The sequence below is a fragment of the Cervus canadensis genome, chromosome 13 (genome assembly GCF_019320065.1).
Source record: "Cervus canadensis isolate Bull #8, Minnesota chromosome 13, ASM1932006v1, whole genome shotgun sequence".
NCBI classification, from domain to species: domain Eukaryota; kingdom Metazoa; phylum Chordata; class Mammalia; order Artiodactyla; family Cervidae; genus Cervus; species Cervus canadensis.
Window position 1 is genome coordinate 57,540,809 of NC_057398.1, and position 24,153 is coordinate 57,564,961.

Below are 24,153 nucleotides of genomic sequence, written 5' to 3' on the forward strand. Positions count from 1 at the left end.
GCCATCTGTTAACCACTTTTTCCCTCATTACCAACAGAGATTGAAGACATTAAAACAAGCCAAGAAGAATTCAAATGGTTTCCTCCCACTCTGTTGCCTATATGATAATAGATTTGGCCAACCATGTGCTTAGGCCATTTGGACTTCCAGATCTTGGTGCTTCTTGCCCCTTAATTCAACAAAACCAGTGTGGTGCGAAAACAATCTTGGCTAGGGTGGTAGTGAAGATCACAGGCCTTAGAGCTGGGGTTTTGGTTTTGAGACTTAGCTGTATGACCTCATACAAGTTACTAATTTGTCTGAATTTCATTTTCCTTGCCTGGTATAAAGAAGGAATAAATATACAACTTGTACAGATGTTTATGAATTAAATAATAGGCTCATACACCATTTTTTTTTTACAATGTCTCCCTTTTTATGCAAAATGGGGCCTGATAGGAACCTATGTGAGAAATGCAGACATGCTGGAAAAAACTGAGACCCACAGGATCAGAGTCTGCATTTTACCAAGACCCTTGGGTGATTCTGATGTACACAGAAGTTTGCAAAGAACTGATCTGGTCAATAACATATGGGAAAAGAGAACAATTTCTTAAGAAAATTACCTGTTGATTTTCTCATATTTTCTCATATGTTAACATTTTATATGTGTTTTTCTCTTATGCTATTCAATACCTTGTTTTTTTTTTTTAACTAGGCAAACTTGGGAATTTCACCTTCTTTAAAGACTTTCATTCATATTGAAAATATTAATAATAAATCAAATAGAAGAAAAGTCAGCCTATTCTTTTCATGGCCTTTGTACAGCCCTAGTTTTTTACCCAGGCAACCTCCAGTTTTGGGAAAATGTACATATTGTCAAAAGCCACGAGACAGGGACAAGGATTAACACTGAAATCTGCAGAAAAAGTTATGCCTGCTTGCAGTTCTGTGACACTTCACCAGGCTTTTCTAGAACACTCTTCTCAAGCTCTAAAAATACAGATTAATATGTTAACTTGTAAATCTGTGAAAACCAAATGATTATTATACAGAAAAGTTCCTAGTGCAATGCCCAGTGTATAATCAGTGCTTAAAAAAATGGTAGTCATTTCCCTCCCTGTTTACACTTACTCTATTGTATTTATCTTTAATTGTCTATATTCCACATTAGATTGTGAACATCAGAGGGATGAAATTTATTTTTTTTAGATGTGTATGTCATACATATCTTCATACATACCTTTAACATACATACATACATACATATGTCATACATACCTTCAACAAAATTTACCTATTACAGATAATACAAAATTTCTATGTTTAGCTCTTTTTAGTACATTTAGGTAAACCAGGACCAATGACTGAGTGAAAGATTTATTTATTGAATCATTAGACAAATAATATTTGTGCAGCAAAATTAGGTGTCAGAAACTAAAACAGACACTGGAGGCAAAAACAATGATAAGCAAAACCACCACTTCTACTTTAAAAAGGGATGATATTTATATTCCTCATATATTATCTCAACCAGAATGCAAAATTAAATTGTGATAAGTGCTGTGAAAGAGGCACAGGGTACTCTAAGAACGTACTGAAAGAAAGTTAAAGTCCATCAGTCGGTCGGACTCTGCGACCCCAGGGATCGAACCCAGGTCTCCCGCATTGCAGGTGGATTCTCTGCCAGCTGAGCCTCATGGGAAGCGCAAGAATGTAGTAGGTGAGATAAATGTTAGAATTTAAGAACCGCTCAGCAAGATTGTCTTCTTGGCATATTTTCCATTGGTCTGGTATGTCACTATATTCTACCAATGTCCTTTTCACCATTTTGGAATTTCTCTTAGCTTAGAAAATGTCCTGAGGCATTGCTTCCCGAAGACCATTGTTCAAATGAACCTTTTATAAGATGTTTAGGTGTAGAGAGATGGATAGGGCCGACAGTGTCTTCTTCAGCCCTCTTAACAAATTGGTATTGATTATCCTGTCAGAATAGTTCACATACTGCCACTCTGGGAAGACAAGTGAGTCACAGTACAGTTGCGTTCAGCGACATTCGTGACATAATGGAGGTAGATGGGGGACACTCCGAGCTCACCCAGCTAAGGAGACAGGGTGAGCCCAGTGAGGCCATCAAACTTTCCATAAGAGGACACAGGTTTCATCCCACTGTGGCGTGATGATGTCAAAGGAAAACACTTTTTCTACTGGAATTTTACTTAAATTATCTCCAGATGATAACCATGGCCCCCCTGCATCGGGAATCCCCCTGTATGCCAACACTACTTCTAAATTCGCGATTCTGTTTGCGGTCTACCAACGAGGAAGAGAGGTGAGTGGCACTCAGTGAGTCAAGCAAAGAATTCACAGGACGTTCGGGCTGAGTAGTAACCGGCTGGGGGTGAAAACAGGCCTTTTCGCGCTCCCCTAATTGATGCCCTACCTGTTCCGGTAGTAGTACTGCTGGGCTAAACTCTTCGACCGGGCTTGCAGCCTGGCTAACGTGGCCATAGCCTCGGCTCGCCCGCTGCACCTCCGGAGTTACTCTCGGTCTCCTAGGCAACCGGGCTAAACCATTCCACCGATCCCGGGGATTCAACTTTCCTTACTTCACATTTCCCCCCAAACACACACTCTTTCAGCTTCCGGAACAGCAGAAAGAAAAACTAAGAAACTTTGCTTATTAAAGATTTCAAATTATTGACCCCTCTCCCTTCTATGAGCAATAAAGAGGAGATTTTCAGAGAAAGAAGCAGTGGAGGGGGGGAGGAGAACTAATGGTTGCTCCCAGCTTCCGGTTTCCGCTTGCTGTCGGCTTCCGGAAGCTCAGCTCAAAATGCTGAACTGCTACTGGGAAGTCGCTGGTGGTGCGGTAGTTGGAGTCTGTTCTCGGGCCTGAGCCTCGAGGCCAGGCTCTTGGGTGTCGTTAATGTTCGGGGCCGCCGGGCGCCAACCGATCGGAGCTCCAGCCGCCGGGAACAGCTGGTGAGGCTGGCCACCTGGGGATGGGAGATCCGGAAAGGGTGTGATGGCCGGGGGCCGCTGGACCTGGAATGGAAGGGGGAGGGAGTTGTGATGGATGATCTGAAGACCTTTAGGCCTTGCTCTCTTTTCGTTCCTGGGATGGACGCAGTTTAAGGAAGGCGTGGAAGTGTGTGCTAAAGATTTGCGAAGGAATACAGTCAATGCTTGCTGATTGCTTGTCTACTACACCACAATAATGTAGAAGGAAAGCTTTCTGTACGCCCGGAGCAATTCATTTCTTCGTTGACTGTTGACAAGACGAGGATTACAGAAGAATCTATCTTACTATAGGCATTATTTCCTCATTTTCCTTTTTAAATTTGCAAGATTGTACCAGGTGTTTTCGAAGATCAATTCCCAGAAATCTAGACTTCTGGAAGTTTAGAAGTGGAGGAGACTTTGCCTTCCTACCCCCTTTTTTTGGAGTAGGCGTAACCTACCAGTTTCTGTCCCTTGAACATTCCATTCTAGTTCAAATGAGATGTGCATGGGATGTCCCCTGAGAACTTACAATGTCAGGGTTAAATTTAGGGTTCGACTGCAGTATTATACCGCTAAACCACTTTAGAATAATAAGCTGCTTTGACTTGGCAAAGTTCTTTCACAAATAGCTACGTTTTATCTTTATGAGGGTCCTATGATAGGAGACTATCAGGAGATAGGATAGGAGATTAACAGAATATTTAAGGGACTTGTTCAGTGTTGCCATGCAGCCTTTAGCCCTAGAGCTGGAAGCTCGATTTTGGATTTCTACTTGAAAACTATTTCTACTCCTGTTTTTCTCACAAGACGTTTTCCTCCAAGTATACCCAAGAAGAGCAGTGAAACAAACAAAATTTCCACTGACATTCTCAAACATAAAGTTGAACAACAGGTGAAATGCAGCTGAAATGTGTCAGTCCATTCCTAGATTCCGCAGCAAATGAGAATCTGAGGGATTCTAGTAGTCTGTGATCTCCAAGAATTTCTTTTGCATCACCTATCATTGAATAAAGAATGTCTTGCTTGGAATGTTTTGAATGAGATTAGATCATTCTGTAGTTCATTTTATAATGAACAGACTTGGTTACGCTCTTTTGAAAATTTTTTTTAGTTGAAATATAGTTAATTTACAATATTGTGTTAGTTTTAGGTGTTCAGCACTGTGATTCAGTATTTTTACAGATTGTACTCCATTAAACATTATTACAAAATAATGGAGATGGGGCAAATTAGGGGTATGAGGTTGAGATACAAGCTACTATGTACACAATAGATAAGCAACTAGGATACAAGGTATAGCATGGGATTATAGTCATTATCTTGGTTATGCTCCCTTTAAATACATTTTCCTGTGAGAAAAATAAGGAGCACTTTTTTTAAATGAGCATTTTATTTTAATGATAAAGTAATTAGCATAAAATAAAACACATAGTTCTTAAGTGTTTAGTATTTTTAGTTTTGGCAGTTGTATATACTGTGTAACCACAACACAAAGCAAGATACAGGACATTTCCATCATCCCAAGCACGAGTCCCTCTCCAGATTACCTTTCTTAATGTTTCAGCATCTTTTTAAGAGGGGGAGACAAAATGTGCCCTGTAGATTGGTCTGCTCTTGCTGTAGTGATACTGATTTGTAGGGTAGATGACAATTTAGTGAAAAAATAGGACTTTTTAAACTCCTCTTCCTTCTTCTATCCAAATCATGGTTAGGTACCTCTTTGTAAGGGAAGATCCTTTGGAGTAGGAAATGACAACCCACTCCAGTATTTTTGCCTGGAAAATTCCATGGACAGAGAAGCCTGGGGGGCTGTGGTCCCAAGGGGTCAGCAAGAGTCAGACATGACTGAACACACACACACACACACACACACAGACACCCTTTTTGTAATGTAGAGAACCTTCTTTTAGTTCTCTATTTTACTTGAGATGGAATACATCCTTTCTTATGGCATCAGAGTATAACATAGTGCCTAGCATGTTACTGGTGTTTTTGAATAAAATTCTTGAATTATGCCTGATTTGACAGAATGAGTGTTCCAGAAGTTTAGATCCTGTATTTTCTAGTTTATCTGTGTGACCATCTTGTTATTCAGACTTTCTTAATGGAATTTTCTTTTTCATTCATTCATCAGACATTGACTGTACTATACATGTGTGTTTTATCCCAATGACGAAATCTCAGTGCCAGTCAGGATGCTGCTTAGTTGGTGTAGTTAATTGGTGCCAGCTTTTGCGTATATATGTCATCTCATGTATTGGGTTGCCAAGAAGTTTGTTCGGAGGTTTTTTCTACAGTGTTACGAGAAACCTAGGTAAACTTTTTGGTCAACCCAATAAATCTTTTGAAATAGGTGCTGTTATTCTTTGCATTTTAGAGATGGCAAGACAGGAGCAGATATTGTTTAAATATTAATAACTTACCCAAGCATCATATTTGCAGTATTATACTAGTCTATCTGGGCTTCCCTTGTGGCTCAGCTGGTAAAAGAATCCGCCTACAATGCAGGAGACCTGGGTTCAATCCCTGGGTTAGGAAGATCCCCTGGAGAAGGGACACTTCTAGTATATCTAAAAATAAATTTCTTAGTTATCCTAGTGTACTGCCTGTGTGTCTTAATGAGATACCTTATCACAAGGAATATATAAACTGGAAAGTATATGCACAGGTTTGTTAACTTGGCCTGATGTAGTTAACTCCCACCTTGACTTCAACCTTTTCTCCAGTGTCTAGGTTAGTTTTTCAATTTTCAGGCACCAGGTGGGTAACTGTAGAGGATTTCTCTCTTTCTTAATCTTTTGTTAAAAAGTAGAACTCTGATATTTTATAAGTTAAAAGCCTAAGGAAGAAAAGCTTTATACAGTTAAAAAAAATCCCATGATTATTGTGTGTGTCAGGAAATATGTTTTTTGTACAAGTTATTCTTGTAAGTCTTGATAGTTCATGTATTTATAAAATCTTTATAGCTGAAAGTGTCTGTCTGCCCTTCCTGCCACCTCATACACATTTTTGAAAGTAGGGTCGAAGAGTGAACTAAGTCAGAAGAGAAAGACAGATGTTGTATATTAATGCACACATATGGAGTCTAGAAAGATGGTACTGATGAACGTATTTGCAGGGCAGCAGTGGAGACGCAGACATAGAGAACAGACTTGAGGACACAGTGGGGGAAGGAGAGGGTGGGATGAACTGAGAGAATAGCATGGAAACATATACATCACCGTATATAAAACAGATAGCTGGGGGGAGTTGCCGTGTGACACAGGGACCTCTCACCCCAGTGCTCCGTGACAACCTAGAGGGGTGGGATGGAAAGGGAGGTGGGAGGGCTTAGGAGGGAAGGGACATATGTATACCTGTTGCTGATTTAGGAGGGAGGGGACATAAATGTATACCCGTTGCTGACTCATGTTGTTTTATGGCTGAAATCACAATATTGTAAAGCAATTATCCTCCAATAAAAAAAAAGAAAAAAAAGAACGTAAGGTCTAAAAAGTATCTCTTGGTACTTAAAACGTTAACCTGACTTTTCAAAATTGATTTATTTAGTGAAAAAATCACATTTAGAATTTTACATGCAGTTCCTACTTTTTACTTTATTAGTCATTTTTATTTAAAGTCAACTTTTGAGCTTTTGGGAAAGATTTTAAAGCTTGAACTCAACAAATTTTTAAAGTTAATTATTGATAATGTAATTATCAAATCACTATTGATGTATAAAGCTATAGTATCTATTTGTTTCACTTTATGTGTCTTTGCTTTAAAAATAGCCATGACAAATAAACTATATTGATTCTGGACCTTTTCTGCTATAATTTCATTTCTATTTGGTATTTTGATTTCTTTAGGTCTGTAAAACTGCATAGTGAAAACTTTAGGTCTGGAAAACTACTTTTCAATAACTGCTATTTTTTTAATCTGACCTTTTTTTTTATGGTCAGTTTCATACCCTTAGGTTTGTCTCAGTCAGTTTTCCATTTCAATTTGAAATCTGAATTGTCCAAATTTTCAGTGAAGTCATATTTTTCCTTTGTTATTTGTTCACTCATTTAGTCCTTGATTGATTTGTTCACCTAGCTGTTGTTTAGTCGCTTAGTCTTGTCCGACTATTTGTGACCCCGTGGACTGTAGTCTGCCAGACCCCTCTCTGTCCATGTGATTTCCTAGGCAAGAATTCTGGAGTGGGTTGTCGTTTCCTCCTCCAGGGAGGGGATCTTCCCAACCCAGGCATCAAACCCAGGTCTCCTGCATAGGCAGGCGGATTCTTTACCTAGACTTTTTTTTAAAACATCTGTCAAGCATTATTTTAGGTACTTGTAATTAATATTCAGTGGTCTTCATTCTCATTCCTATTCTAAGAATTCAGATTATGTTATATATTCAAAAGTATTGAGTAGTCACCATGTATAACCAATGCATGAGACTCATTTCCCAAATATTAGAAGGTTGCCTAGATGTGTTTATTATATGCTATAAATATTATTATATTATGAAATGTTTTTTAGACTTTAAATTATTTTTGTTTTAGACTTTGACTTTCTTTCACTTAGGCAGTTTTTTATTCAGTGGTTTACATCTCAAAAGGGAATACAGTGTAAGGAAAAACATTTGAATAACTCCTGAAGTCATTAAATGAAGAAAAAGAATCAAAAGAATGATCTTCAAATTTAAATAATGAAGGAGCGGTCTTATTAAATCACTGTTTGGAAAGTTGAGTTAGAAAATCACTATGTGAAAATAGAATTTGATTTTTTTTTCTGAAGCCTTCCATGTGTGATCGGTTTTTTGTCTTATTGGCAGTAGGGTAAGGAGGAAGGCAAGGTTTCTGAGGGTTCCCCTGTGACAGAAATGACAAAATAGCAGCTGCCAGCAGTACCTCCAGTTGAGAGCAAGTCAGTAGAACTTTTGCTCCCATCATGGGAAATGAGTTTTTCTGTATGATGGCAAATCTTGTGACTATTTACTTGGAAGGATGATATCCTTTCTTTACTTTTTTTTTTCTCTTGTATCTATATTATTATGATAGGAATAGGTCAAACACACAGCATTACTTTTTTTTTTTTACTAAGAGGGGTTTTTTTTTGTTTTTTTTAAACCAAAAGTCTTTAAGGAAGTGCATGGATTTCTTGAAATTCCATGCAAGATTTTTTCAAGTGTCTTTTATCTTCCCTCTCTCCATCATTCAGAGAGTTTCAAGAACTCAGAAAGGTTGACGGTCTTAGCTTTTATTGTGATATACTCGGTGGTTATAGTATAGTTTGTACCTTAAAAGAACAATGATTTGATATTTCAGTAACAATTTCCTCTTGTGTGTAGAGGTTGTTAAAAGATGAAATAACTGCTGTCACACTTAAGTACTCATTCTTATCCTCCAAGAATCCCCACAAGGTACTCATTAAATGATGAATAGAGTATAATTTAGCTTCCAAATTCTTGCTTTGACTCTTACAGCTCATGTTCTTTACAGTTTTCTCCCAGCCTTTTTCTCCCTCTAGAGAATTTTATTCCATGTTTATTGCCCAGTGTCAGTATAACATTATAATTAATCATTTGCATGTTTCAGAATAAGGTAGATTCCTCCCACCCCCATGCTACTCTTTTAAAAGAGAGAAAAGGTTACTTATGATTGATGGTTTTATACAGATAGGTCATGGAGAAGGAAATGGCAACCCACTGAAATATTCTTGCCTGGAAAATCCCATGGACAGAGGAGCCTAGTGGGCTACAATCCATGGGGTTGCAAGCGTCGGACAAAATTTAGTAACTAAACCACCACCACCACCACACACAGATCAAGGAATTTCTAAGTTAGCCCAAGTATTACCATTTAATGTTAGAATTATTCTTAATTTCTTGTCCTAAAATACATAAATAGAGAAAATTGAAGATATATCTCTTAATAGGTTACTAGACTGAGATTAAGACTTATTTATTTTAACAAATAATATTACCTTTAAGGAAGGAAATCTATAAATCCCTATGAGCAGCAGAAATCTTAGTCAAACTTTAGATAATTCTTAGGGATCATATTTTGTTAAATCAATCATAAAATTTAACCCTTGATATATGGACTTCCCAGGTGCCTCAGTGGTAAAGAGTCTGCCAAGCAGTAGATGCAAATTCAATCCCTGGGTTGGGAAGATCCCCTGGAGAAAGGTATGGCTACCCACTCCAGTCCAGTATCCTAGCCTGGAAAATCCAATGGACAGAGAAGCCTGGGGGGATACAGTCCATGGGGTTGCAAAGAGTTGGACACGATTGAGCAACTAACACATTCTCTTGTGATTTTTTTTTTTTTCATGCTATATTTTTCTCTTCTGGGAATAGTAGTTATTGCTTGATACAGGCTTCAAAAAAGTAGTATTTTGCCACTGACAAAATAGTTAGTTGTTGGTTATTGAGGGGCATTTGTTTTCTGGGCTTTCATGGTCTTCAGCTCCTGCTATGCTTTCCTCTACATTGTTGACGCCCTTTAAGTCCCTTGATTCATTTGTCAACTTGTCAGTTCTTCAAGGACATAGGAGAGGTAATTTAGAATTAAGGCAGCTTCCTCACTTTTCTACCTTGAACCAAAAACATTCATAAAAACCCTTAAACTCAGTTGCAGGGTTTTCTACATCATCTGATCTTCCTCACTCCAGATCAGTGGTCCCCAAACTTCGTGGCACCAGAGACTGGTTTTGTGGAAGACCACTTTTCCATGGACTTGGGGAGGGAGGACTAGGGGGACTTGTTCTGGAATGATTCAAGCACTTTACATTTATGATGTACGTTATTTCTAATTTAATGCAGTCACTGATCTGACCTGAGGTACCGGTCCATGCCCAGAGGTTGAGGATCTTTGCTCTAGAGCACACATTTTTTAAGGAAGGCCTTTTTCTGAATTAATTAGAACTTGGTGTTAAAGGAAACCAGCAAGAGCTATTGACTCTTTTATTGGATGTTAATGTTGCCTGGAGGTGAACAAACACATAAACAAACTTGACCTTTGGCCAAATATTCCTGTGTAAAACGGGCATATCAGATTCTGGATTGATTATACGTTTTAGATTGCTCAGCATAATCTAATATGACCTGAAGAAACAAAATGCTTATCAAGTCATTTCCTCTGAAAAAGTCCAACTTTATATAAATAATGGGGCTGTAATTTTATTCTGTTCATTTGGACTAGCTTAAGAAAATGATTAGTGAGCTGTTCTCTTAGACATTATACTCAGTGCTATACTCAGTGCAAACTAAGCCCAAAAGATTTCATTTCCAGTGGGTCCCAAATGAAGAGGAATTGTTTTATAAATATGAATATAAAATTTTCAAGTTAGCTTAGTGGTGATTCACTGGATTTTACTATAATTCAACCTTTAAAACTATGGTTGCTTAATAAAGAGATTTTTGTACTGGAGAGTAACATATTTCCAGTGTTCACCTCCATTAGGAAAGGACTTATTTAAGAAAATATCTTTAGGATAGCATGTTTCAGGGCAGTGGTCTTTAATAACTGCCCAGAGAAGGGAAATGAAGGAGCTCCTGATCATGTGACGGTCTCTTATAATGACTTTATTTCTGTGAAGCTTGTTGATGCCAGTTTTACCTGAGAGATATGAGTGAAGCCACTTGACAAATTGTAATAGTACTGACTCATTTACAGAATTTTGGTTGAGATTGACTTGCAAGACTGGTGAGCTGAAACTAAAGGGGAAAAGGTGATTTGAACTTGCAGTTCAGTTCAGTCACTCAGTCGTGTCCGACTTTTTGCAACCCCATGGACCGCAGCACGCCGGGCCTCCCTGTCCATCACCAACTCCCAGAGTCCACCCAAACTCATGTCCATTGAGTCGGTGATGCCATCCAACCATCTCATCCTCTGTTGTCCCCTTCTCCTCCTGCCCTCAATCTTTCCCAGCATCAGGGTCTTTTCAAATGAGTCAGCTCTCTACATCAGGTGGTCAAAGTATTGGTTTCAGCTTCAACATCAGTCCCTCCAATGAACACCCAGGACTGATCTCCTTTAGGATGGACTGATTGGATCTCCTTGCAGTCTAAGACTCTCAAGAGTCTTCTCCAACGCCATAGTTCAAAAGCATCAATTCTTCAGCGCTCTGCTTTCTTTATAGCCCAACTCTAACATCCATACACGACTACCGGAAAAACCATAACCTTGACTAGACGGACCTTTTTTGGCAAAGTAATGTCTTTGCTTTTTAATATGCTATCTAGGTTGGTCATAACTTTCCTTCCAAGGAGCAAGCGTGTTTAATTTCATGGCTTAATTCCATGTTTTAATTTCATGGCTGCAGTCACCATCCGCAGTGATTTTGGAGCCCAGAAAAATAAAGTCAGCCACTGTTTCCACTGTTTCCCCATTTATTTCCCATGAAGTGATGGGACCAGCTGCCATGATCTTAGTTTTCTGAATGTTGAGCTTTAAGCCCACTTTTTCACTCTCCTTTTTTACTTTCATCAAGAGGCTTTTTAGTTCTTCTTCACTTTCTGCCATAAGGGTGGTGCCATCTGCATATCTGAGGTTATTGATATTTCTCCCGGCAATCTCGATTCCAGCTTGTGCTTCTTCCAGCCCAGCGTTTCTCATGATGTACTCTGCATACAAGTTAAATAAGCAGGGTGACAATATACAGCCTTGACGTACTCCTTTTCCTATTTGGAACCAGTCTGTTGTTTCATGTCCAGTTCTAACTGTTGCTTCCTGACCTGCATACAGGTTTCTCAAGAGGCAGGTCAGGTGGTCTGGTATGCCCATCTCTTGAAGAATTTTCCAATTTATTGTGATCCAAAGTCAAAGGCTTTGGCATAGTCAATAAAGCAGAAATAGATGTTTTTCTGGAACTCTCTTGCTTTTTCAATGATCCAGCGGATGTTGGCGATTTGATCTCTGGTTCTTTTGCCTTTTTGTCACTTAAATTTGTTTTTTCCATATGTTTGTAATTTTTTTTTTTCCTGAAAAGCTTTTTAAAGTAGTTTTTAGCTGATTGATATTTGAACCACATGATAGAATACATTAGATTCTTCTTGTTAAAGTATTTTTTTTGTTTCTCCTGAGAAAATCAATATAAGATCAGATAAGACTAGCACAATTTTAATAATGTTTTAAAGACAGTTTGCTTTCGTTTTTAGTAATACTCTTGGTTATATTTTGTTAAATTACGTCAAAGCAGTACTAATGAATTAATTTAAATGAAATTAGTTAAGTAGTATCAGAATTTCAGTGGATTAAATCTCATGTGCTAATCTTTTTCTAATATTAGGACCATCACATTTTCTCTGCTGATGTAAAGCACTAAATTGTCACTTTCAAAATAACCTGCATTTTTAGTTGGAGGTTATATTCATGTGTTGAGTTAATTAAATTCATGTAACTATTTATAGTCAGTCTTTCACCTATGATAAGGAAACAATTTCTTTAAAAGGTAAATTCCTCCAGAATCAGGTGATACCGAGTCTTCTTTTAGATAAAGGGTCTTTATTGTGGTATATGTTACACTGGCTTGTTGTTGGATGTTCAGTTGCTTAATTGTGTCAACTCTTTGCAACCCCATGGACTGCAGCACACCAGGCTTCCCTGTCCTTCACTGTCTCCCAGAGCTTGCTCAAACTCAGGTTCATTGAGTCGGTGATGCCAACAGACCTTTCTTTAAGAATTTTCCACAGTTTGTTGTGATCCACACAGTCAAGGGCTTCAGCGTAGTCAGTGAAGAAGAAGTAGATGTTTTTCTGGAATTCTTTTGCCAGCCAGATGCTCAAGCTGGATTTAGAAAAGGCAGAGGAACCAGAGATCAAATTGCCAGCATCCGTTGGACCACAGAAAAAGCAAGAGAATTCCAGAAAAACATCTACACTAGCTTACAGTGAGTTATTTTAAAGGTGCAGTATTGCTTTCAAAGATAATAATTCTTAGACAACATTTCTTCCAAAGAAGTAATGTTAAAGGAAAAGAACAAAATACTCTTTGCAATAAAGGGAAAACAAAAAAGCAGTAATTGTAACAACATATAGGTATTGGAAAAAAGATCCATTTAGCTTATCAGTGTAGTTGGAATTTTAGCCCTTGTATTGGCTTACTACTCGTTTCTCTGTGATGCATATTTCTCTTCATCAAGTCAGTGTTCTGAAACCCCAGTACTACACAGAAACTTTTTAAAGGAAAAAAGAAAAAAGTATTAGTAGCCTTGCAGAGTTCATTAAAAATTGTTGTTGTTCTGTCACTGAGTCACGTCTGACTCTTTGTGACTCAATAACTGCCGTACACCAGGCTTCCCTGTCATCCTCTATCTCCTGGAGTTTGCTCAAATTCATGTCCATTCAGTCAGTTGTGCTATCTAACCATCTCATCTTTTGCCACCCCCTTCTCCTTTTGCCTTCAATTTTCTCAGCATCAGGGTCTTTTCCAGTGAGTTGGTTCTTTGCATCAGGTGACCAAATATTTACTTGAATCATCATGTTTTTGAAAAATGTGTGTCTCTGTAGACTTTTTGTTTACTCATTCAGAATGTCAAAGGAGATAGATATGGAAAATACAAACGCACATTAACTGGAAGATAATGTCCTGTTACTTAATTGCTCACAGAATGCATTTTATTGAGGCATCATTGGTTTTTTGAATTCAACTCACTCACCCCACCCTAATGCGCTGATTTAAGTCTGTCATCCCCTTTTTGTGTTCAGGAGAATATAATGCTTAACTGTGAGTCATCAGCTTTATATAGATACATATTAAATTTGTCTCTATAATAAATAGTATCTCCTGCTACTAAATCAGTTATAAACAAAAATGCAAACTGGATACTGGAATTAAGGAGGTGTTCTTGGGTGTAGTTGGGTGAGCATTCCGGCTCTGGAACCAGACTGTCCTAGTTTGAATCCTGCATTTCCCACTTCCTACATGTGTCACTTCGGGCCGGCTGCCTTAAATCTCTGTGTCTGAGTGTTTCATCTCCCACCTTACAGGGTTATTATGTGAAGATGAAATGAGGTCCAGTAAGTTGCCTACATATGAACAAGTTCCTTTCTTAGAGTGTATTCATAAGTCCAACAGACGTAGCCTAGGTACCCAACTAACCCAATCGGCTGTATGGTACTGTACTGTAATAGATTTCCAGTGCTTTTCACACAAATAATACACAATAAAGAAAACATTTTAAAATTTTACAGTACAGTACCTTGAAAAGTACAGTAGTACCAGCTACATCACTGCTGCTTTTACGCTTGCTTCTGAACATCCTGTGCTTAAAACAAAGATATTATACAGTACCATACAGTAACGTACACAAAAACACAACTACTTCTAAAGGGTACATGCGCATGACAGTGTATGCCAGACATGTGAACTAACTCACGTGACTAGCCAGCCATGTGAACACACGTTTGCATCTTTGAAAGTTTGCAACTTGAAGGTTTGTATGTAGGAGGCATACTGTAATGCATATGAAACACTTAGAAATTGGTCTGGCACGTAATAAGTACTCAAGTTTTGGAAGCCTTATATGTACCTCATATTGTAAGTGTTAAATCCAGTTGAAGCATCTGTGTGTTCCTTTTCAAGTTATTATTAAAAGGAAAAGACCAGGTTGAAAGTTGTTAAAGGGATCTTGTGAGGGCCTGAAATTATGGCCTATGAAGAATATGTATAGACCATAGATCAACAAACTATCTGGCCATCCGTTGGTTTTATAAATAAAATTTTATTAGAACACAGCTATACCCATTCATTTCTGTATTCCTGATGATTGTTTTGGGCTTACCATGGAAAAAATTGAGTAGTTTTGATGGATACCTAATGGCCTGCAGAGCTAAAATATTTTCTACTGGGTCCTTTACGAAAATATGTCTTGCTCTTCTTTTTTTTTTTTTAATTTTTTTTGAGTATCTTGCTCTTCTTCTTGTTCAGTTGCTAAGTAGTTTCTGACTCTTTGTGACCCTGTGAACTACAGCACGCCAGACTTCCCTGTCCACTATCTTCTAGAGTTTGCTCAAATTCAAGTCCATTGAGTCAGTGATGCTATCTAACCATCTCATCTTTTGCTGCCCTCTTCACCTTTCGCCTTCAGTCTTTCCCAGCATCAGGGTCTTTTCTAAGAATTCGATTCCTCACATCAGGTGGCCAAAGTATTGGAGCTTGAGCTTCAGCATCAGTCCTTCCAATGAATATTCAGGACTGATTTCCTTTAGGATTGACTGGTTGGATCTCCTTGCTGTCCAAGGGACTCTCAAGAGTTTTCTCCAACATCACAGTTCAAAGCATCAATTCTTCAGTGCTCAGTTTTCTTTATAGTCCAATTCTCACATCCATATATGACTACTGGAGAAAACATAGGTTTGACTACATAGACCTTTGTTGGCAAGATGATATCTTTTGCTTTTTAATATGCTGTCTAGAGTGGTCATAGCTTTCCTTCCAAGGAGCAAGAGTCTTTTAATTTCATGGCTGCAGTCACCATATACAGTGATTTTGGAACCCAGAAAAATAAAATCTGTCACTGCTTCTACTTTTTCCCCTTCTATTTGCCATGAAGTTCTGGAACTGGCTGCCATCATCTTAGCATTTTGAATGTTGAGTTTTAAGGCAAGTTTTTCAATCGCTTCTTTCACCTTCATCAAGAGACTCTTTAGTTCTTTTTCACTTTCTGCCATTAGAGTGGTATCATCTGCCTATCTGAGGTTGTTGATATTTGTCCCGCAAAGCAGAAAGCAGAAAATAAGCCCACCCCTGCTATAGACTCCAGAAAGTCTATAAACCTCTGTAATGGAGAATATTTTGATCCTACATGCTTCTAGAACTCAGTTTAATAAATAATTGTTAGTGATCTTCATAAGAAAGGTGCATATTTGAATTACCTCTAATAAAATAATAAAATCATGTGTCTACGTCCTGTATCTTACTAACTTACTTAGAATCTTTGAGAGTTGGGTTTGGAAAGGACTCATGTAATTTACAAGAGTTCCTAAAGAATACTGACGTTTATCCTTGCTGACTAGTGGATGATTTTTTCACATAGTTCAGTGTTTTGGTCTGCTTTTTAAGGCCTAAGCAACTGCTTCAGATTGATTGTAAACAAATTATGGGCCATAGTAGACCAGTGGGGCTCCGGGTTAAATATGAACATAGTTTCTGCCTCATGGGTTGTGAGATTAGCCCAGGGCTTTCCTAGTAGCTCAGCTTGGAAAGGATCTGCCTGCAATGCAGGAGACCTGGGTTCAATCCCTGGGTTGGGAAGATCTCCTGGAGAAGGGAACAGCTATCCACTCCACTATTCTAGTCTGGAGAATTCCATGGACTGTATCGTCCATGGGGATCTCAAAATGTTGGACATGACTGAGCAACTTTCACTTCACTTCAAATACATGTCCTGTGTTTGGTTAAATTTTCTTTTCACATGTATTACAAATCTTGAATGTACCTGCCTGTCTGTCTGTCTGTCTGCCTTGCATATCATGGCAGTGCCTGAGCAGAGCATGTGGTGAGTAGAGGATTATATGTTTCCTTAGAAATTGGGGTGTGTGTGTGTGTGTGTGTGTGTGTGGTGGGGCAGCAGGGGATTGAGAAAGTTCTCTCTACTCTTATTCTGCTGTAGAAAAACTGGCTCTAGGGAAAGGACAGGTATAGACTAAAGTATGGAGACTTAAGGAGAAATAAGTTTTACATAATTAGACAATAAAAATATAAAATTACTGAGCTCTTTCATTGTGGATATTATGCTTACTCTATCTTGAAGTAATTCTTATGTTTAATAAAAGAACTTACACAAGAAAAAGCTTAAAAATGAGTCAGAATATTTGGAACTGTATTTTCTTGAGTAGAAAAACTAAGTAGCTTTTAAATATTTCTTTATAATAGCTATAAATTCTAGTCAGATTTAGTGTGAATTGTCTGCAGCAATAGACTATGTTAGTATGGTTAACTCTGACTATTTAATTTTTTGTTTTTTCTCTCCTTAAAAAAAATGTAGGCATTTCAGTCGAACCATGGAAGAACTGGTTCATGATCTTGTCTCAGCCTTGGAGGAGAGCTCAGAGCAAGCTCGAGGTGGATTTGCTGAAACGGGAGACCATTCTCGAAGTATCTCTTGCCCTCTGAAACGCCAGGCCAGGAAGCGGAGGGGGAGAAAACGGAGGTCGTATAATGTTCATCACCCATGGGAGACCGGTCACTGCTTAAGTGAAGGCTCTGATTCTAGTTTAGAAGAACCAAGCAAGGATTATAGAGAGAACCACAATAATAATAAAAAGGATCACAGTGACTCTGACGACCAAATGTTAGTGGCGAAGCGCAGGCCGTCATCCAACTTAAATAATAACGTTCGAGGGAAAAGACCCCTGTGGCATGAGTCTGATTTTGCCGTGGACAGCCTTGGGAACAGAACTCTGCGCAGACGGCGGAAGGTCAAGCGCATGGCTGTGGACCTCCCGCCGGAGAACCCCAACAAGCGGACAATGACCCAGCCCCTGGAAGGTTGCAGAGATCAGGACATGGACAATGACAACAGAGCCTACCAGTATCAAGAGTTTACCAAGAACAAGGTCAAAAAAAGGAAACTGAAAATAGTCAGACAGGGACCAAAAATCCAAGATGAAGGAGTAGTTTTAGAAAGTGAGGACATAAGCCAGACCAATAAGGACAAAATGGAATATGAAGAGCAAAAAGTCTCAGATGAACTCATGAGTGAAAGGTGACTTTTCTATTCTCTAAATCTAAAAATATGTCTCCAGTGTTTGTGGTTGATTGTGTTTCAGATTTTAATTAATTCTATTTGAAAGTGATTATAATAATGGTAGTGATACTACTGTTTAACCACAGTTATGTTTACTTATAATTTATGATGTTTCTCACAAAGCAAAATTGCTCATTTGATTTATACAAAGTCTTCTGATTGTGTCCTAATGACTTAATTTTCAGCTACAAAGAGAAAAGGAAGTGGATTTTTAATGGGAAAGAATGCTTTTGAATAGCAACACATTTATAACTCTTAGAATTGTGTTTATAATTATTTATTTGTTTAATTATAGAGCTTTAGCCGTTGGTGCTTTTCAGTGTCACGATCCATCGGGATATTCTAATTTCTGAGAACCAAACCTTGATACCACTTCACAGTGTGTGACTAGATATTTTAGGAAGTCTGTAGATTGCTAGGAATTCTGATCACTTATGAACTGTAAAACCCAATATATAGTCCAGAAACCCCTGAGCTTGTTTTTATACAAATGGGAGAAGGAGCGATCCTTTGGCAATTAGGCTAATCAATCCATTCTAGAAAGCAGGTGTATCACAATGAGAGTTGTTTAGGACTGTTTTGACACCTTCAAAAGGTAAGTGATCACTTTTCTTTTATACAGAACTAATGTTACCTATAGGAATGAGAACACAGTGACCCTGTTCATCCTTTTAAGCATATCCTTAAAATCAAATGCAAAACTACGATCAGAAAAAGTATTCTTTAAAAATGGTCTGGAAAGAGTATTTGATTTTTAGTTGGTAGGATTGACGTCATTTTAATGATGTGGAGTGTGAGCTATGGATCTCTCTCTCTCTCTCTCTTTCTCTCTCTCTCTCTCTCTCTATATATATATATATATAATTTTTTTCTCTCTTGTAAATGTGGTTACTGATATGATTAGGACCTAGTATAAGTTTGTAGAATGTACCTTTTATTACAGGTGGTTTGCTATTTATTTAATTTTTCTAAAGAACTAAAAATTACTTAAATGTTTTAGGAAGATTTTGAAAACTTTATCTTACCTGCATTTCTTCCAAAAAAGTTGTCATTTTCTACTGGAATGAGAATTATTTGTATGTTAGTATTGGACCATTGTGGCTGAGGACCATCCAGCTTGACTTGAAAGTAATTATCTTGCTCAGTTGCTGGGAGAGAGGATGTATGGCATTTGAGATAAATCTTCATTTCTGGATTATTCACAGGTTACCTGCTTTCTAGATGGATTGTGTAAGCCCCTCCTTTTATTGATGTCTGCCTTTTATTGACAGTATACCCTGGACTAGAAATGAGATGAAACTCTTTCATTTCTTTTCATTGTAAAAAGTATTTGAGTATTAGGTTGTAATCAGGCTACCCATCAGTCATCAGTCTAACTATAAGTTTCAAAAAAAGATGTTTTCACCCCTGAGTAAATTATTTTTCTTTCCTTGTATTTTAAACTTATTCATACAACTATTTCTTATGGTCACTTAAGAATTTGGATATATTCCTTCTGTGGGAAGATTGCTAAATATTTAAAGTGTCTTCCCAATGGGAATAATTGCCTTTTGAGACTACTTCCAAAACTTTCCCACTGTACAAAGCTATATATTGCCTTGGAACTAATTTATAGATAAGAATGGAAAACTTTTCTCTGTGTGTGTGATTTAGGGCTTCCCTGATGGCTCAGATAGTAAAGTGTCTGCCTGCAGTGCCGGGGACTTGGGTTTGACCTGGGTCGGAAAGATTCCCCTGGAGAAGGAAATGGGCAACCTACTCCAGTGTTCTTGCCTGGGAAATCTCATAAACAGAGGACCCTGGTAGGCTACAGTCTTTGGGGTCGCAAATGACTTAACACACATTTGAATAACTACTGCGTACTGTTCACTCATCCCAAGGCAAACCTGATTCTCTCCAGCCTCATAAGCTGGGATAGCCACACAAGCACATGGTGATAAAGAAATGTGCTAAGCAGAAGGTACTGGTGATTGGAAGCCTTGTTCAGACCGGAGGATTTAAGGCAGGTCATCCCAGGTAGACAGGATAGCTCATCCAGAGGCGTGGGCTGTGAGGCAAGTGTGATGTACGTGAGCAAGTATATGCAGTTCCTTATTACTCCAATATGAAGTGGCAACAGAGGCTACATTAGTAAGTGTGCCTTGGAGGCCTGTGAGCTCTGGTAATTTGAATTTTGTCTTGTAAGTAATGAAAAATCAGTGAGGAATTTTTAGCATAATTAGATTTACATTTGATCAAGATCCCTGAACTTGACCACAGTGTCTTGTTTAGTTTTGGCTGACCTTCAGACCATCCTTAAGAGGAAGGTGAATTATGATGGTGATATGCTTAGTCATTCAGTCGTGTCTGACTCTTTGCGAACACATGAAAGTAGCCCACCAGGCTCCTCTGTCCATGGGATTCTCCAGGCAAGCATTCTGGAGTTGGTTGCCATGCCCTTCTCCATGGGATCTTCCCAACCCAGGGATCGAACCCAGGTCTCCCGCATTGCAGGCGGATTCTTTACCATCTGAGCTATCAGGGAAAACCATGGTGATGATAGTAGAGGAATAAAACTATGGGAGCAATTCTAAGAGTTGGAATCAGTGGAAGGTTGGCTGACTGTACTTTGGGGTAGATGAATGAGAGAGAGAACTCTCAGATGATGCCCAGGTTATCAAGAATAGAAAATACAGGCAATGAGCAGACTGGGACAGGATTTTAGAGTTGGTGTACATGTATTAATTCCATAAGCATTCATAAGTCTGTTCTCTAAATACTGTGCTATCAAAGTCATACTAAAAAAAAGTAGGAAGAGGTATCTTTGGAAATAAGCCATAATGACTATCAGCTGTTGAAAATGAAAAATGCCTTCTACTTAAGCTCTTTTTCTGATTTGTTAAGCACACTAACAGCCACATGATATGAGCACTACTAGATATCAGTTAGAGGAAATGTAAATAAGAAAGCGTGTTGTTGAAAACAGGGAAAAACATCTCAAAGCAGGACAAGGATCGTTAAGGACTAATTGCTGGTCTTGGGGAATTCCGATTTTCTTATATGTTTAAGAAGAGCTCCAGGCAGAGAAGAAAGAGACAGGGATACTGCTTGGAGAAAGAACATAAGGATCAGAGAAGAGATGGAAAGAATTTAGGTGGGGGCCTATCCATGGAAAGTCTTGAAATCTACACTTAACTCCAGTAAATGTGAGGAAGTAATTTAAGAGTTTTGGTAGAAGACTTCCTGTTTTACATAGACATGTACATACATGTACATATATGTACCTGTGTGTTTTATAAACTTTCTTTAGAATAGTTCTAGATTTACAGAAAGTTTGCGAAGATAGTACAGAAAGTGTGGTCTGTATACCTTGTTCCCATACATCCCACACCCAGTTTCTCCTATTGTTGGTATCATCCGTTTACTTTGATATTAACGCATTTGTCAGAACTAATGAGCCAGTGTTGACACATTTTCGAAAGTCAGTTCTTTATTAGAATTTCTTTGGTTTTTATTTGCTGCCCTTTTTCTGCTCCAGGATCCTGTCCAGGATATTATAATATTAGTCAACCAGTTATGTTTTGAAAAGATGTGCCTGGCTATCTGTAGAATAGATTAGAGGGGATAAATCTCAATTCAGAGAGATTGGAAAAACCATTATACAAAAAGGAAAGCATATAGGTTCACACTCCTTTATCTGTAAATCTAAATTCTGAAAGCTGTGAAAAACTAATGAATTTGTGGCCAGACCTAACTTGACCTATATTTAATGTGGATATTCCTTCATTTAATTGAAAAATATATTAGTATATTTGATTAGAAAGTGCTATCCCAGATCTGTTAGGCATTTTAGAATGAACCTTTCAAAAGTGTAAAAAGTATGAATTTTGAATAATTTTGCCTCGAGGGTTTCAGAAAAAGAATTTAACCCAAGGTATGTATGATAAGGTCCTTTATAAGTGTTTGTGTTGATGGGGGAAGACAAGAAAGCACTACTCAGTCACAGAGGAAAAAAATATCTATAGTAGCTTGGGCAACTAAATAGCAGAAAGATAATGTTTCTGAAGTGTATTTAATACTCTTAATATCACTATGTATAGAAGAGCATACTTGATTGTAAACAAGAAAATAAGTATGAATGTGATGCTTTTAGAAAGTATTTGTTTTATTAACACCTGTGCAATATAGTTTCATACATTCACTTAATTTGAAGAGTTAAAGAAAAAGGTGCTAAATCAGAGGTCCTTAGAAGAATATGCCACCTAAATTCTTAACCTTTTTGTTCATATTTATTTTTAAAAAAATCAAACAAAAACTGAAATATTTTATATTCAGAATTTAGAATTTCATTTGTAATTTGAATCCTGAACTCTCAATTGAAATATTTTAAAACAGATTAAGATGATTTTTTTAACTAAGATTACAGAGTTCTTCCTGTTGATGAAAAAACATTATAATTTCAAAAGCACTTGGGGTGAATTCCTGATTGGTTAGAATTAAGAATTACAGTAAAAAAAGAGTTTTTTTTAAGAACATCACTCAATATTCTTTAAAGACCAAACCCCTTATCATCTGACCTTGTCCTTGTGGTTTTTTAAACTAACTAGGTTCTCATATAAGCATTGCTTCTAGTAAAACTAACAGTGACTATTTAATTCATGTCAGTGGAATATTTCCTATTGTTTTCATTTATATGTTAAGTTTGACTATCATACACTCCAACTCTGTTGAAGTAAAGAGAACCTATTATTTTTGTATCCTTCCTCCTTAATAATTGTCAGTATTCATTTTCTCTTCACAAAGACCTTAGCTTTGACTTAATGGATTGTTGCCCTTGTAAACTTTTTTCCTCCTTGCCAAGTAATAGAGTTGTTGGGAATTCCTAAGTAATGTCTTTCAGGAATATTTGCAAATGTGGTTATGAAAAGTAATTCCATCCCAAGCCCTTGTATTTATTTCATGTGCTGAAGAAAGGCTGAGCTTGCTTTTGACTGAGACTTCCCCATTTTATTGAGCAGTGTTGTTCAGGGCTCAAAGCTGAATTGCGTGGAATAAGAAAGGAGCAGTAAGCATTTGATGAAAGCAGATAATAAAATGCATCAATTGTGTCAGCACCTCATAGCAGTCACATCTGGCTTGCTGTCAGAGTCCCATTAGATTCCTGTGGTTTTATGTGCCAAAAATAATATGCTCTGTAGTTAATGGAACCAGGATGTTTGCAGTTTGATTAAAAAAAATCATCTTATTTTCTTGCAGATCTTTGTCAAGCTTAAGTTCCATCTCTGAGCTGCCATGTCTCTTTAAAATTTGATGACTGAGAGATCAATTGTTCTTTTGATCTGTTTTTTTCTTTTCCCTTATTTTAGTGATTCCAGCAGTCTCAGCAGCACTGATGCTGGTTTGTTTACCAATGATGAGGGAAGACAAGGTACTGAGATGCTATTTTTTTTCTTGCTTTGGGAAAAACACCTTCATTTTAAAGTTGTGCTTATTACTAGTTATTTCATAAGTTGATGACTTCAGTCCATTTACCTCCGTGCAATTCACACACTACTTAGCGGACTGGGATTTAGTTCCTTTCCATTCTGTGTCTTCATAACCTAAAGTAATTGATTATCTCCAAAAGCTAGTCTGGGGAGCTAATAATGTTAAGGAAGGATTATCTTCCTTGAGAAAGATTTACATACCTCAGTCTTTTCAATTTTGTCTCTTAGCAAGTTCACAAGACCCTGGTTCTCATTCTCCACCTGATTCCATATGTATTTGATTATGTTTAAGCATTAATAAAAGTGGATTTGCAAGTCATTTTTCATTTTTATTCAGCTGTGACATTTATTCATCCTATCCAGTTTGTAAGTAATTAGACCATTTTCATGAATTCAGTATTGTACACTGTTAAACAGTAGTCTTGCAACTTACATCTTTCCCATCTTTGAAATTTCCTGAAACTTCTCATACTTCAACATGGCATTATTTTGAAACTACCTGCCCTGGTAGAAATTATGAAAACCTTAATAAGGGAACAGGAGACGTACATACAAATACAAGTGTTTTCTCTGTTTCTGGAGATCTTTAGAGGAAAGCAGTAACATCTAAGGGAAAAAAAACCCACAAAATTTATGTTTTAAAAGTCTAAATAGTTTAATGATGTTATGAAACAAAGAATAAAATAATAGATGCCCCATAGTCTTCTTTCTTAGTCTTTTCCTCCTCTTGGCAATACAGATTAAGTAAATTAAATTATTACTCCTTTCTGCTTACTTGTAAACCATTTGTCCCTGATAAGTAGATATATAACTGTTTTCAAGACCATAGACTTCACAGAAACATGTTAGAATCTTAGGGCTGAGAGTAAGCCTCACTACCTTAATGTTCATGAATTTTTGTTAAAATATCTATGTCTACTTGAAGTTATATTATAAACATTGGTTTTGGCAATGAAATGAAATGGGAAAACTTTTTAAAAAAG

At 37.6% G+C, this 24,153-nt stretch overlaps 2 protein-coding genes across 8 annotated transcripts in view; one reads left to right on the plus strand and one right to left on the minus strand.

Moving 5' to 3' along the window:
• Nucleotides 1-2,555, minus strand: part of SPATA17 (spermatogenesis associated 17) — a 241,485-nt gene extending 238,930 nt beyond the window's left edge. For 5 of the 6 annotated variants that reach the window (XM_043486168.1, XM_043486169.1, XM_043486170.1 and 2 more), the window contains exon 1: nt 2,423-2,555. In XM_043486168.1, the coding sequence (XP_043342103.1) occupies nt 2,423-2,490 (68 nt within the window). In that variant the 5' untranslated portion in view covers nt 2,491-2,555. The remainder of the gene's footprint in view (nt 1-2,422) is intronic. The other variant, XM_043486172.1, reaches the window with a different exon arrangement.
• A 234-nt stretch (nt 2,556-2,789) lies between these two features.
• Nucleotides 2,790-24,153, plus strand: part of GPATCH2 (G-patch domain containing 2) — a 191,390-nt gene continuing 170,026 nt past the window's right edge. Inside the window, exons 1-3 of one of the 2 annotated variants that reach the window (XM_043486166.1) lie at nt 2,790-2,964; nt 16,944-17,663; nt 23,051-23,112. In XM_043486166.1, the coding sequence (XP_043342101.1) occupies nt 2,909-2,964; nt 16,944-17,663; nt 23,051-23,112 (838 nt within the window). In that variant the 5' untranslated portion in view covers nt 2,790-2,908. The remainder of the gene's footprint in view (nt 2,965-16,943; nt 17,664-23,050; nt 23,113-24,153) is intronic. The other variant, XM_043486165.1, reaches the window with a different exon arrangement.